The sequence below is a fragment of the Delphinus delphis genome, chromosome 1 (genome assembly GCF_949987515.2).
Source record: "Delphinus delphis chromosome 1, mDelDel1.2, whole genome shotgun sequence".
NCBI classification, from domain to species: Eukaryota; Metazoa; Chordata; class Mammalia; order Artiodactyla; family Delphinidae; genus Delphinus; species Delphinus delphis.
In genome coordinates, this window is record NC_082683.1 from 1,600,017 (window position 1) to 1,613,194 (window position 13,178).

A 13,178-nucleotide genomic window follows, 5' to 3' on the forward strand; every position below is an offset into this window, starting at 1 on the left:
AAGTCTTTATTGACTCCCCCCAGGCTGAGCCCCAGGGGTTCCCACAAAGCTGTGCGTCCGTGTCGCTGGTCTACACCACGTGTCTGTAACACACGCCCACGCCGTGCATCCACCCTACATGATGACACTTTTTGCTGGTGGGTTTAGAAGGGCCGGCAGGACATGCAGAGAGGGCCACCGGCAGAGGGAGGTGAGGGGACCTGGAGGGGAGCTTGTCTCCTGGGAAAGCTTTCTGGTTGGGCAGGAGCTGGCCTGGAGGGTGATTTCGGACACGACAGATCACCAAGTTAGCATTTTGTTCTCTAAGACCGGCTCCAGCTTCCTCAAGAAAAAAGTCGGCCCTGGTTCCCTAGTCTGAGCTCCCTCCCAGTTTCTCCTCCTGAGCTGGAAAGCAGCCCAGGCACACCCTGGTTCTCCGGGAGGCTGGAGTGGGCGCCCCCTGCCCTCATGGGCTTGGCTAAACCAGCAGCCTCACTGCCCTCCGGCCTGACTCTCAGCCTCAGACTTGGTGACCTGGTCACTTCTGACAGTGCTTCAGTGGGCTTGGCCAACTGTGTCACGGGCCCAAAATAGAGATGTCCGGGGCTCCAGTCAGGGCTGCCCCCCCAGCCGATGAAACCTCAGATCCCTGTCTTCACAGGCCACTGGGTTCCCAACCCACAGCCACTGGATGTTGTTTGTGACAGCACTTCCGGGGCTGCAGAGAGCAAGGAGGGCCCTTGACCTCAAGCCAGAGCAGGGGTACGTGTGCCCCGAGAGAGAGCCAATAGGCCCAGAGGGCTCTGCTTAGCAGCTACCCTGTGAGACAGGGTCAGGGTTCATGAGGTAAAGAGAAGAGAAATCCCTGAGAGCTTCCTGGAGGAGTCTGTACTCCAAAACTATGTTCTGAGTGCTTACTGTGTCGGAGCCCTGGGCATTGCTCCTCTAACCTGGACCTCTGCCCGGTGCTTGGTCTTCCCCTGTAGCAAAGAGAAGTGTGTTTGTCACCCTCCAAACAGCAGCTCCCTCCAAACAGAGGGCCAGAGATGCCAGTTTTATGGGCTGCTTCACTGGTTCCAGGTTCCACAACAGGCTCCTCAACACGGCCTGCGGGAACAGCTGGACTTCCCCCTTTGCGGGAACAGCTGGACTTCCCCCTCTGGAGTCTCACCAGGTGAGGGGGGGCAGAGACCCCACCCCCAAAGGCCCCCGACGCTGGCTGAGGACAATGGTTGCCTTGGCTGGATTGTCACATATGCGACGTCATTCCTGAAAAGGCCTCAGCAGCCGGCTTCCTGAGAGGAGAGCAGATCCGTGGGTGGGGATGGAGGGCTCTCGGGGACCGGCCGGCCGCTAGCCCTGCCTGGGAGACGCCCCGAGAACCGCGGAATCCTGTGCCCTCGAAGCTTCCGGAGGAGCCTCATACGTCACAAGGTGGCCCAGGAGGCTTCCGTCTTCATTCTGGCCAAGCGCGGATGAGGATGCCACAGGCATGTTTAACCCACACGTGTTAGATTGTCCAGCTGTCATATTTGACAATGGGTCCGGGCTCTGTAAGGCAGGCCTGTCTGGAGAGGTTGGCCCCCGCCACGTCGTCCACTCCGTCGTGGGGCACCCCAAGTTCAAGATGCCTTCGGCAGGGGCCAATCAGAAGAAGTACTTTGTGGGGGAAGAGGCCCTGCACAGGGACGAGGTCTTACACCTGCACTACCCCATCGAGCGAGGCCTGATCACGGGCTGGGACGACATGGAGAAGCTCTGGAAGCATCTCTTCGAGTGGGAGCTGGGGGTCAAAGCCAGCGACCGGCCGGTGCTCATGACGGAGCACTCGCTGAACCCCAGGGAGACCCGGGAGAAGATGGCCGAGGTGATGTTTGAGAGCTTCCACGTGCCCGCCTTCTACCTGTCGGACCAGGCCGTGCTGGCCCTCTACGCCTCGGCCTGCGTCACGGGCCTGGTGGTGGACAGTGGGGACGGGGTCACCTGCGCCGTCCCCATCTTTGAGGGCTACTCCCTGCCCCACGCCACCACCAAGCTCTACGTGGCGGGGAGAGACATCACGGAGCACCTCACCCGGCTGCTGCTGGCCAGCGGGAGGACCTTCCCGTGTGTGCTGGACAAAACCCTGGTGGACGACATCAAGGAGAAGCTCTGCTACGTGGCCCTGGAGCCGGAGAAGGAGCTGTCGCGGAGGGCAGAGGAGGTGCTCAGGGAGTACAAGCTGCCCGACGGCAGCATCGTCCGTATCGGGGACCAGCTGTACCAGGCGCCCGAGGCCCTGTTCTCGCCTGAGCAGCTGGGCGTCCAAAGCCCGGGCCTCTCCAAAATGGTCTCCAGCAGCATCGCCAAGTGTGACGCCGACATCCAGAAGATGCTCTATGGGGAGATGGTGCTGTCCGGGGGCACCACGCTCTTCCGGGGGCTGGATGGCCGTCTTCTGAGGGAGCTGGAGCAGGCAGCTTCCAAAGGGACCACCATCAAGGTCACAGCGCCGCCCGACCGCTGCTTCTCCACGTGGATTGGCGCCTCCATCGTCACTTCCCTGAGCAGCTTCAAGCAGATGTGGGTCACCTCTGCGGACTTCAAGGAGTTTGGGACGTCCGTGGTTCAGAGAAGGTGCTTCTGAGGGGCCCGCGCGCAGGGTGGCTGCGGTGGGGAGGGAGCTCACCGTTGGGCAACCACGGGATGTTCAATAAAGGACAAAACGGTGCAGCCTTTGGCCACGTCGGGCTTGGTTCATTCTCGGGGGCACCAGAATAATTTCTGACCCTGGTGGTGAATCTCTTTTCACTGGTTCTGTCCCCCAGCCCCGTTTCTCCCGAGAAAGCCCTGGGTCGTGAGTCGAGGGTCCATCTGTAGAGCTTGTGCCCAAAGCAGGGGCCAAGGCCTCCTGCCCAGAGCCTGGACTCTGCATTTTAAACCTGTGTCTTAGGTGGGTCGGGAGTGGGGGCAGGAACAAGCAGGAATGCTGCCCTGTTCTGAGGTCACGAAATCCTCCCCTGGGACGGCACCATAGGGCTATCACTGTGCTTTTATGAGTGGAATGCACCCCCTGTCCTGGGCGCATGGGGCCTGTCAGCAGCAGGAATCACCCTCTGTCTAAGGCCCTGTGAAGAGGCTGCTCCCGGGGGACCTGAAGAATCGGGGCTTGATTACCGTGATGTTTCTGTTTCTACGTTCAGAGATGTTCATAGCACTGTTTGGGGGTAAATATTGGAGACAAAGTGAATGGCCATCAGTAAGATCACATTTGAATAAATTATGCATACAGGGAATTTTCCCACATCGATGGGGTGGAACTCTCTCAAAATATTACTGGGAGAGAAGTGGAAAATACAGAGCTGCCCCTGGGCAGTGGAGCTGCTGGTATGTTTACCTGACATTTAGCCCAAGGACAGACCACCAACCAATGGACCTGCAGACACCTTGAGGCTGGGTTTCTCTTTCCTCTTTTTGGAGAAAAGGAACAGGGCAGTGGGCAGTAATTCCCTTCCCTGAATTAAATGCATCAACTTCACGCTGCCTCTCTGTCCAGGCTTTTGTCAGTTGGTGTGTGTGAACCTCTGGCATCATTGCTGTTTTCTAAACCCACCTTCTAGTTCTTACTGTTAGGATGTCACTTCATCATGGTATGAGGAGGTATTCTATGGTGGGTTTTGTTTTTAAGCTTGCTTTTTTGAAAATACTTTTTTTTTTTTTTTTTTTTTGCGGTACGTGGGCCTCTCACTGCTGTGGCCTCTCCCGTTGCGGAGCACAGGCTCCGGACGCGCAGGCTCAGCGGCCATGGCTCACGGGCCCAGCCACTCCGCGGCATGTGGGATCCTCCTGGACTGGGGCACGAACCTGTGTCCCCTGCATCGGCAGGCAGACTCTCAACCACTGCGCCACCAGGGAAGCCTTGAAAATACTTTTTAAAAAGAAATCTACTAGTTAGATTTTTTGTCTCACAAAAATCTTTTTAGAGATTATTTTGTTCATAAATGTTTCTTTCTCGTGCTGATGATCAACTGAGTTTGTCTACAAATGTTGGCCTATCACAGTATTTTTTCAATACAGATTCGATTTACCAAATGACCATTTTAGTGTTTTTAAAAGGTACCGAGGATTGAGATATGTAAATCAGGTGACATAATATGAAAATTATGTGCCTAACTATTTTTGTAAAGGTGTCAAATAAATACTTTTTCTTCCAAAAAAAATTGTTGTTTTTGTTTTTAAGAAACAAAACAGAACTGCCTTTGCACTAAATTAGTGACTTGGACTTTTGCACAGTGAAGACAGGCTGTGACACCCTGGATGTCTTGGTGTACGTGAACACGTCGCACACACATCGCAGACTCTCACGCAGGACTTCAAGCTTCTGCTGAAACCTTGGGGTCAAGGAACATTTCATTGGGCTGTGTTGTGCCCACCCCTCCCTTCCCCTTGCTCATTTGGATGTCACCTCTCTTAATTCACCTGCCGCCACCATCTTTGATTCACCCAGGATGTAGTTTACAATCAGAAAAGAGCAAACGGAAGGATTTTCTCTCGTGGTGGAACATGCAGAACTTGGGATGTGTGGATATATAAATATATAATATATATATAATACTGACTTAAAAATCAAATTCCCCGACATATATTTTTTTAAAAATCTGTGCCAAAAATGTGTTTGCAGAGAAAATCTTATTTTCATACTCAGATTTTGTATTGTCACTCATTTGTACAAGTGCGCTTCCTTACAGCACGGTCCCTGCTCCCACAATTTGGAAGTGTCACACACACAAAAAGACTCTACAAAAGACTGGCTTCCCTTCTTCCTGTGACCTTGACCTCTCCCCCAACTTCCTAACACTTATTAATTTATGAAACTTTTTCTCAACGCAGTTTTGTGTGTCCATTGGATTACAAACTTTATTAAAAAATACAGAACAACAACAAAAAAAATACAGAGGTGCCTTTATAAAATGAATCCCCCCTTTTTTGTTAAAGAAAACAATGGTACTTCCCCGTGTATACCTGTGCACGTTGGTATGTACATATATAAGTGAATATGTGTTTTTATGGGGTTATAAGCCATAAAGAAAAGAACAGAAGGGTAGGCACCACGGGTTGGTGGGGGAAGGAAGGAAGGAATGAGAGGTAGTACAGAGGGAGGGGAAATCTTACTTTTAGGAAATTTTACTGAAGAAATTCATCCTGAATGAAATAAACCCATCTATCTAAAGTGTGTGTGTTTGTGTATTTAATGTTTGCCTGGTATATCTTTTCCTATGTGTTTACCTTCAAACTACTTATGTCATATTTGAAATGTGCATATGGTGTATTGGAAGATCGCATATAGCTGGGTTGTGTTTTAAAAAAATCCACCAGTTTCTGTCTTGTAATTGGCATTTGTAGACGGTTTACATTTAAGGTAATACGTTCCATCTTAAGTCTGCCATTTTATTGTTTCCTGTTTCCTCTGTTTCCTTTTTCTCACCTTTGAAACCGTGCCCCATAGGGTTAACAGAAACTGGTGTCTGACAGAAATTCTTGGGCTAGCCGTACAGCTTGTTAAAAATCCCTCTGCTTGTAGCCTGCCTTCACTCAATCATGCCATTGCGAATTGCGCACCCTCCAAGGTTCATGTAGCCCAAACAATAAGATGTTTGCCCGAGTTGTTTGCCAGAAAGTTGGAGTCAGCTGTGTCTAGTTCAAGTTCGAGCCAGCTAAGACTAGTTGGGACCACTGACCCTAAAACTGGGCCTGTGCAGGTGTCCGATGAGTGACCTTTTGACGTCAGGGGGCCCCAAACTCCACCCCCGGATCATACAAAGCGCCAACATTTTTGAACACACATCCCACGAGGAAGCATGTAACTCAGATATGCCTGCGCAGAACACCGTTGACCTCGCCTTTTCCCGACCTCTAATCACCTTGCCCCATCCTAAGCCCACCCTGCTTCTTTAGCTCATAAACATCTCAAGCCCCCCGCCTTTGGCGGGGGGGCGGGGGGGAGGCTGGTCTGAGGCTGGTTCTCCCGTCTCCTCGCTTGGCTGCCTCGTGAACAAGCCTCTTCTCTGCTGCAACCTTCGGCATCTCGGCGTTTCGCTTGCTGCGTGTTGGGCCAACGACCCTGCTTCGGGAATCCCTTCCTCTGGGTTTTACTAGAACACTTTTTAGGATTCCACCTGGATTTATTGGGAAGGTTTGAGTGTACTGCTTTCTGTTGATTTCTTGGTGATTGCTCTGAGTCAACACGACCACCCACTGGTAATAACATTTTTACCACTTGGAGTGAAGTGTATTTAGGTCTCTTTACCCTCCCAACTTTTAAATAGAACTGTCTTAAGTTTTTCCTTCAACCCTCAAAGGATTTCAGAAACTCATGAGAAGGGTCTAATATGATTACCGCTATTTTTACCCAATCCCATGTTCTTTTGCCCTTTCTGGAGTTCCGAGCCACCTTTTGGCTCTGTGCTATTATTATTATTATTATTTTTTAGAGAACTTCCCTTAGCAGTTCTTTAAGGGTAGGTTTGCTAGCAACAGATTCTCTTAGTTGCCAACATCTGAGAATGTCTTTACTTCCCCGTCATCCCTGAAGGATATTTTTGCTGGATATAGAATTCACAGTTAACCATTTTCTTTCAGCACTTGAAGAATATCGTGCTGGTTCCTTCTCCATGGCCTCTGTGGTTTCAGATCAGAAACCTTATTATTTGATTGGCGTTTCCCTACAGGTAATGCGTTATGTCTCTCTGGCCGCTTTCAAGACTTTTTCATTGTCTTTAGTTTTCAGAAGTTTAATTATGATGCGTCTTGGCATGGATTTCTTTGGCTTTATCCTATTTGAGATTTATCTAGCCTCTTGAATCTGCAGACATGTCCTTTGTCAAACTTGGGAAGGTTTGTGCCATTATTTCTTCTAATATTTTTACAGTCTACTCTCTTTTCTATCCTTCTGGGTCTCTAAGGATACCAAAGTTTGCCATTTTGTTTTTGTCCCACAGGCCCCTGAGGCTTCGTTCATCATTTTCCAGTCTACTCGGTTTTCAGGTGGGGTAAATTCTATTCACCTGTCGTGAAAGTCGGGGATTCTACCCTCTGGCATCACACACTATTTTTGAGTCTTTCCAACATGCTTTTATTTGAGTTATGTTTTTTAGTTTGATAATTTCCACTTGGTTCTCTTTTTATAACGTTTAATTATTTGCTGAGAGTTTCCATTTTTGCATCTGTCTCAAGGGAATTAGTCACTGCTTGCTGAAATGTCTTTATGATGGTGGCTTTAAAACCTTTACCCAGATAACCTCGACATCTGGTTCATCTCCATCTGCTCTGACAACCACATCTGCTGTTTGTCGTTTCTCATTCACATTACGATGCTCCTGGCTCCTGGTATGATAAGTGATTTTGTATTTCACCCGGGACAGTTGGGATATCCTGAGACTCTGGTTCCTATTTAATCCTTCTGTGGCAGGCAGTCCCCCTGCGGCAGCGGAGCGTGAAGGCTGGGTGCGTTCAGCTCTCCAGGGGGCCCCACTGACACCTCCCCAGCGAGGTGCTCACTGCTCCCACAGCCTTCTTACAGACACGTGGGGTGGAGCCTCAGCTCCCCTCTCAGCCCCACTAACCCTTCTTGCCTTGCTGCCCCTGAGTGGGGGTTAAATGACCCCAGGGGAGGGGACACCAGGGGAGGGGAGGCGGAGTGTCAGCTAGCTCACCTCCCCCTGCCACCTTCCGTCGTGTTCATGCTGGGTGAGGCGGGGGGTCAGACCCCTGCAGGACCGCACAGACACAAGGGGTGGGGGTGAAGCAGGGCTGACAAGATGCTGCCCACACCACCTCATCCGGTCTCGTTGCTGCTGGATGTGGCTGGGCCTCAGTCCATCCCTGGACCCCACCAACACTACCCCAGCAGGGGAACTGGAGCCCCTGGAGGTGGGCAGTGGGTGGAGCGGTACGTTAGGTCAACTCTCCACTCTGGCCACTGAAACCACAGGGGTGGGGCATGGTGTTTGTTTGGCATTTGGAGGAGGACGTTCCCCAAAGGCATTCTATTGTTAGGTCACGCTTTGCCCAGGGGAACAGGATTTACTTGGGGTGTTTTGTCTGTGCCTGTTAGAGATTTGGGGTTGGAGGCCTCTGCGGCGCCCTGTGGGGATATATGGGTGATGATAAGGAAGCCCAGGGAGCCCCCCAAGTCCTCAGCAGCCTACCACCTTCCTGCCTTCCAGATGCTTCCTGTGTTTGCTTGTTGTGTTACGACCAGGATGTTTAGTTGTAACAGAGAGGACCTGGAGGAAGGGGGCTCCTGGGTAATGTTTTCATTTCATTCCATCATACCTGAAGGTCGCAGGGGAACTTGAAGAGGCCACTGGACCCACCCTCAACACCTTCCCTTTCAGGATCACTGTTTTACAGGAGAGAATGTCAAGGCTCGGGGAGCTGGCAGCAGAGCTCAGCCCAGATTCCCAGTCCAGGGCTCTTTCTCCACCATTCTCCACCCAAGACTGCCCTTGTGTTACCAAACTACACCTTAAATAAAATATAACTAAAACCTCTTTTTTTTTTCTATTCAAGATATTCTGCTTCCCTAGAGGGGTGGGATAGAGAGGCTGGGAGGGAGGCTCAGGAGCGAGGGGATATGGGGACATGTGTATGCGTATGACTGATTCACTTTATTGTACAATAGAAACTAACAGTATTGTGAAGCAATTATACTCCAATAAAGAGCTATTAAAAATAAAATAAAATAAAACATAATAAAGGATCCTCTGCTTCTCACATGGTGGCTGCTGCTGCTGATGGTGATGATGATGGTGGTGATGATGGTGATGATGATGGTGATGATGATGGTGGTGATGATGATGGTGATGATGATGGTGATGGTGATGATGATGATGATGGTGATGGTGATGATGATGATGGTGATGGTGATGGTGATGATGGTGATGATGATGGTGATGATGATGATGATGGTGATGGTGATGATGATGATGATGGTGATGGTGATGGTGATGATGATGGTGATGATGGTGATGATGATGGTGGTGATGTTGATGATGGTGATGATGATGATGATGATGGTGATGATGGTGATGATGGTGATGGTGATGATGGTGATGGTGGTTATGGTGATGATGGTGATGATGATGGTGATGATGACGGTGGTGATGGTGATGATGGTGATGGTGGTTATGGTGATGATGATGGTGATGATGGTGATGATGGTGATGGTGATGATGGTGATGGTGGTTATGGTGATGATCATGATGGTGATGATGGTGATGATGATGGTGATGATGATGGTGGTGGTGATGGTGATGATGGTGATGATGGTGAGGATGATGGTGGTGGTGATGGTGATGATGGTGATGGTGATGGTGGTGATGGTGATGATGGTGATGGTGATGATGGTGATGGTGGTTATGGTGATGGTGATGATGATGGTGATGATGGTGGTGGTGGTGATGATGATGATGGTGATGATGATGATGGTGATGATGATGGTGATGATGGTGATGATGATGGTGATGGTGGTGATGATGATGGTGATGATGGTGGTGATGATGGTGGTGGTGGTGATGGTGATGATGGTGATGGTGATGATAGTGATGGTGGTGGTGGTGGTGATGGTGATGATGATGATGGTGATGATAGTGATGGTGGTGGTGATGATGATGATGATGATGGTGATGGTGATGGTGGTGGTGGTGATGGTGGTGATGATGGTGATGATGACGATGATGGTGAGGATGATGGTGATGATGGTGATGATGATGGTGATGATGGTGGTGGTGGTGATGGTGGTGGTGGTGGTGGTGGTGGTGATGGTGATGGTGGGTATGGTGGTGACAATAGTGGTTTTCTCTCCTCTAGGTCATCTTCAGCACTCAGTTTGGGGTGCTGCTTGGGGTGTAGAGAGGGAAAGTAGCTCCCCAATTCCCTGACAGAATCCATATCAGACACTTTGAAACTGATCTGACTTCCAATTCTGGCTTCCTTGAGGGGGGTGGGAGGTTCCGGGGGAGTGTCAGGCAGACTATAGGCTGCTGCTAATGAGGGAGGAGAAATAAAGTAGCCCCGAGTTCAGCCTTCCCATCCACAGCTTGACCCCTTCTTTGTCCTGGAGATGTCTAATGTGAAAGATCAGGGCTTGGGGATGGGGTGGGCTAAGTCCCAGAGGAGGGAAGAGAAGCCTTTCTCTGGCTTTGAGCTCCTCGGGCCCTGCCTGTCAGGAGGCCAAGGAGTGAACTGAGCCAGTTTTCCTGTTTCTAAGATATGGGTTCCCACTCCTCACATCTTGACAGAAGCCTCTTCAGACCCCTTCCCATCCCTTTGGTCCTGAGCAAGATCCTTCTGTGAAGCAACATATGGATGCAAGACGGGGTGGACTGCTGCAGGCCGGCCAGCTCTGCTTGAGGTTCAGAATTCACGGACAGGAGAGGAGGACGTGGAGAGCAGAGGCCAGTCGTGCCTGAGCATAACCCTGGCTCTGAGTGAGACTGACCCGCCAGTATCTCTAGTGGGGCCAAGATGATGTCAGGCCCTCCGTGTCGCTGCCAAGGGCCTCTCTCCCAGCCCTGCCAGAGGTGACCACTCATATCCTGAAGGCCAGTGGTATGACTTTGTAGTCCAGGCCCCTCCGTGAGGGTGGACAGGGCTCAGGGCCGCCCCATACTCTACGGTGGCCCCAGCTGTGATGCTCCACTCCACACCCCCCCCAAAGCCCAGCTCCCATTCTGGACAGTGGAACAGGTTTCTGCAGGGGACTCAGAAAACGGGTTCCATGAGAGATCCTGGCCATGATTGTGGAGCACCCCCAAAACCATGTGACATGGTGGGAACCAGACACAAGCAGTGCTGCCCTGGTGTGGGACTCAGGCTGAAGGAGTGCGCCCTCAAGCACCCATCGGCCACTCCACGGCACAGCAGCCTCCTGGGGCGTCATGGGGGAGATCTGAAGGCGCCTCTGTCACCAGGGGCTCCAGTGGTCCCAGCCTCTGATGGAGGAGCCGCGAGTCCTGGAGAGAATCAGGTGGTTACGATGCAGTAGTCTGGGGGCACCTGGTGCTTTAGGTCCTCCACCCCTCAGCCAAACCCCAGGCCTCATTGTGGACAGATGGAGGCTGTGACGGCCACTGTGTATGTCCATGAGGACAAGTGCCTGTCCCTCCGCACGACTTGAGCTGGGGGCGAGACATTACTGGTGCCAGGATCCTGTGGGAGAAGGGACTCTCCTCTGAGGGCTGAGCTGAGGATGCCCTTGGGCATCTAAGTGCATGAAGGAGAGGCCGCCAGCCCCCAGAAGGACAAAGTATGACAGGTGTGGCTATGTCCTTTCCAGGGGCCACCCCACCTGGAACAGAGGCCCCCGAATTCACAGCCGATCCTAACGGAGGGGCCACATGCAGCCAAGGCATCCACCGGGCCTGCCGAGGAGCGTGACGGCGGCTGCAGACGTGCCCGACATGCCCAGAGCTGCCCGGCTGCCCTGCTCCGTGGGGGGCTCCTCTCTGCTCAGCTGTGGTCCACCCTCCAGGTGGTGGGTCACCTCTGAGGAGCCCGGTGCATCCCTGGGCCCTGACAATGCTTCTCCCAGGCAGGACTGGTCACCAGCGGGCTCCCTGCCCAGAGCCACAGCGACCAGCCATGGGCACAGGGGGTCCTGGCCTTGACCTTCAGGTGGGGTAGGCAGAGCATCCACTGGGAATAACCTCTGATCCCTGTGCCCACACTGCCCGTCCCTGGAGCCCACAGTTTCCACTCTGAGGGTCTCCATGGCAGCCCTGGACATGCCCCACCGTGCCCGAGGGGGTGGGCCTGCAGGGAGTGGCCACGCTGTTCTGTCCCCCGGGGGTGGATGCAGCTGCTGAGGAGGGGACGGGACCACGGGCAGAGGTGTGAACTTGGATCCAACCCCCGGCGCCACTGTGCGCTGTGAAGGACCCCTCAGGGTACAGTGCCAGAGCCTGGGAAGGATGGGGGGTTTCCAAGTCCTGCAGCCAGCAGGCTCTGCATGCGGACCCCCGACCCGAAGTGGCCTGAGCAGTTTCCACTGTGTGCAGCGCCCGCCACCTACACGGACCAGGTGCCGTCCAGACCACGAGCACCTCAGAGCCTGTGTCCAGAGGCCCGGGCTTGGTGCCCCTCCCACCTCCAGACTCTGCCCTGAGGTTTGAAGACCCACGTGGGACGCTCTCCCCAGGGCCTTCGGGCAGAGGGGGCTGCCTAGGGCGGGGGCGTGGTCCCAGCTCCTGTCCTGGAGGAGACAAACAGAGCCAGACAGGCTAAGCCTCCACAGGGTCCTTTTCCCCGCAGAGCCGGGGCCTGAGGCCGGATGGCCAACAGCTGCGTGTGGGTAGGGGTGGGGCAGGGGGCACCTTCAGGCCCTGAGTCACCCTGCAACCCCTGTGTTTTCCCTACCCATGCCTTTCCCCAGCGTGGGGACGGGGCTCCTCCGGCGCTAGGACGGCGGGATCCCAGGGCCCCTGCCTGCACGAGAAACTGGTAAAGAAGTGAGCTACAAGTGTGGACAGCTTGAATGTTGTGCAGCTAGCCAGCTTCCACGCAAGGGGGATTTACGGATGCTTAAGAATTTAGCCTTGCACTCCAGGAACCCGGCGAGAGAATCGAGATGACGAGAGGATCGGGGGATGCTGGTGGAGACGATGCCACTGGGAGGAGGCCCGGGGGCAAGACACAGAGCCAGGACCCTCCCCCAGGGCAGCCCCATCCTGACAACACCCCTGCCCCGCCCCGTTCTGACCCCTCTGAAGGCCCAGGTGGTGGGCCCTTCTCCGAGAGGAGCCCAGCCGCCCTGGGAACACTAGGCACCTGGGGGTGGAGAAGCTTGACGGTCTCGACCCTCAGAAGGGACGTGCTGGACTCAGGCTGCCAGGGGCCCAAAGAAGGACCAGTGTAGCCACACCACCTGGTGCCCTGGGTTCTGGGCCGTGGTAGCCCTGGCAGTGCAGGCCCACGTGTGCGGCCCCAAGGCCCCGGCTCAAAGGGGTGGCAATGGGGGGGCGTTGAGGGCCAGCTAGGGGTCGACACGGGACTGTGGGAGATGCTGCGTGGCTGCACAAAGCCTGGTGCTTCTAGCAGGCGCCATGAGAGCCCAGGCCCCGGGCCAGGAGAACCCAGGGGTCCAGGCAGGAGCCCGGAGCCGGACAGTCCCGCCGAGGCCTGGGTCCGGCCTCAGTCTCCTTCCTCGCAGGCCAGGTGCC

At 53.5% G+C, this 13,178-nt stretch overlaps 1 protein-coding gene across 1 annotated transcript; it reads left to right on the forward strand.

Annotated features, from left to right (window-relative positions):
- Nucleotides 1-1,471: 1,471 nt before the first annotated feature.
- ACTRT2 (actin related protein T2) lies at nucleotides 1,472-2,605 on the forward strand. Its single transcript, XM_060026887.1, has one exon. The coding sequence runs from the start codon at nucleotides 1,472-1,474 to the stop codon at nucleotides 2,603-2,605; it is 1,134 nt and encodes a 377-aa protein (XP_059882870.1).
- Nucleotides 2,606-13,178: the final 10,573 nt, after the last annotated feature.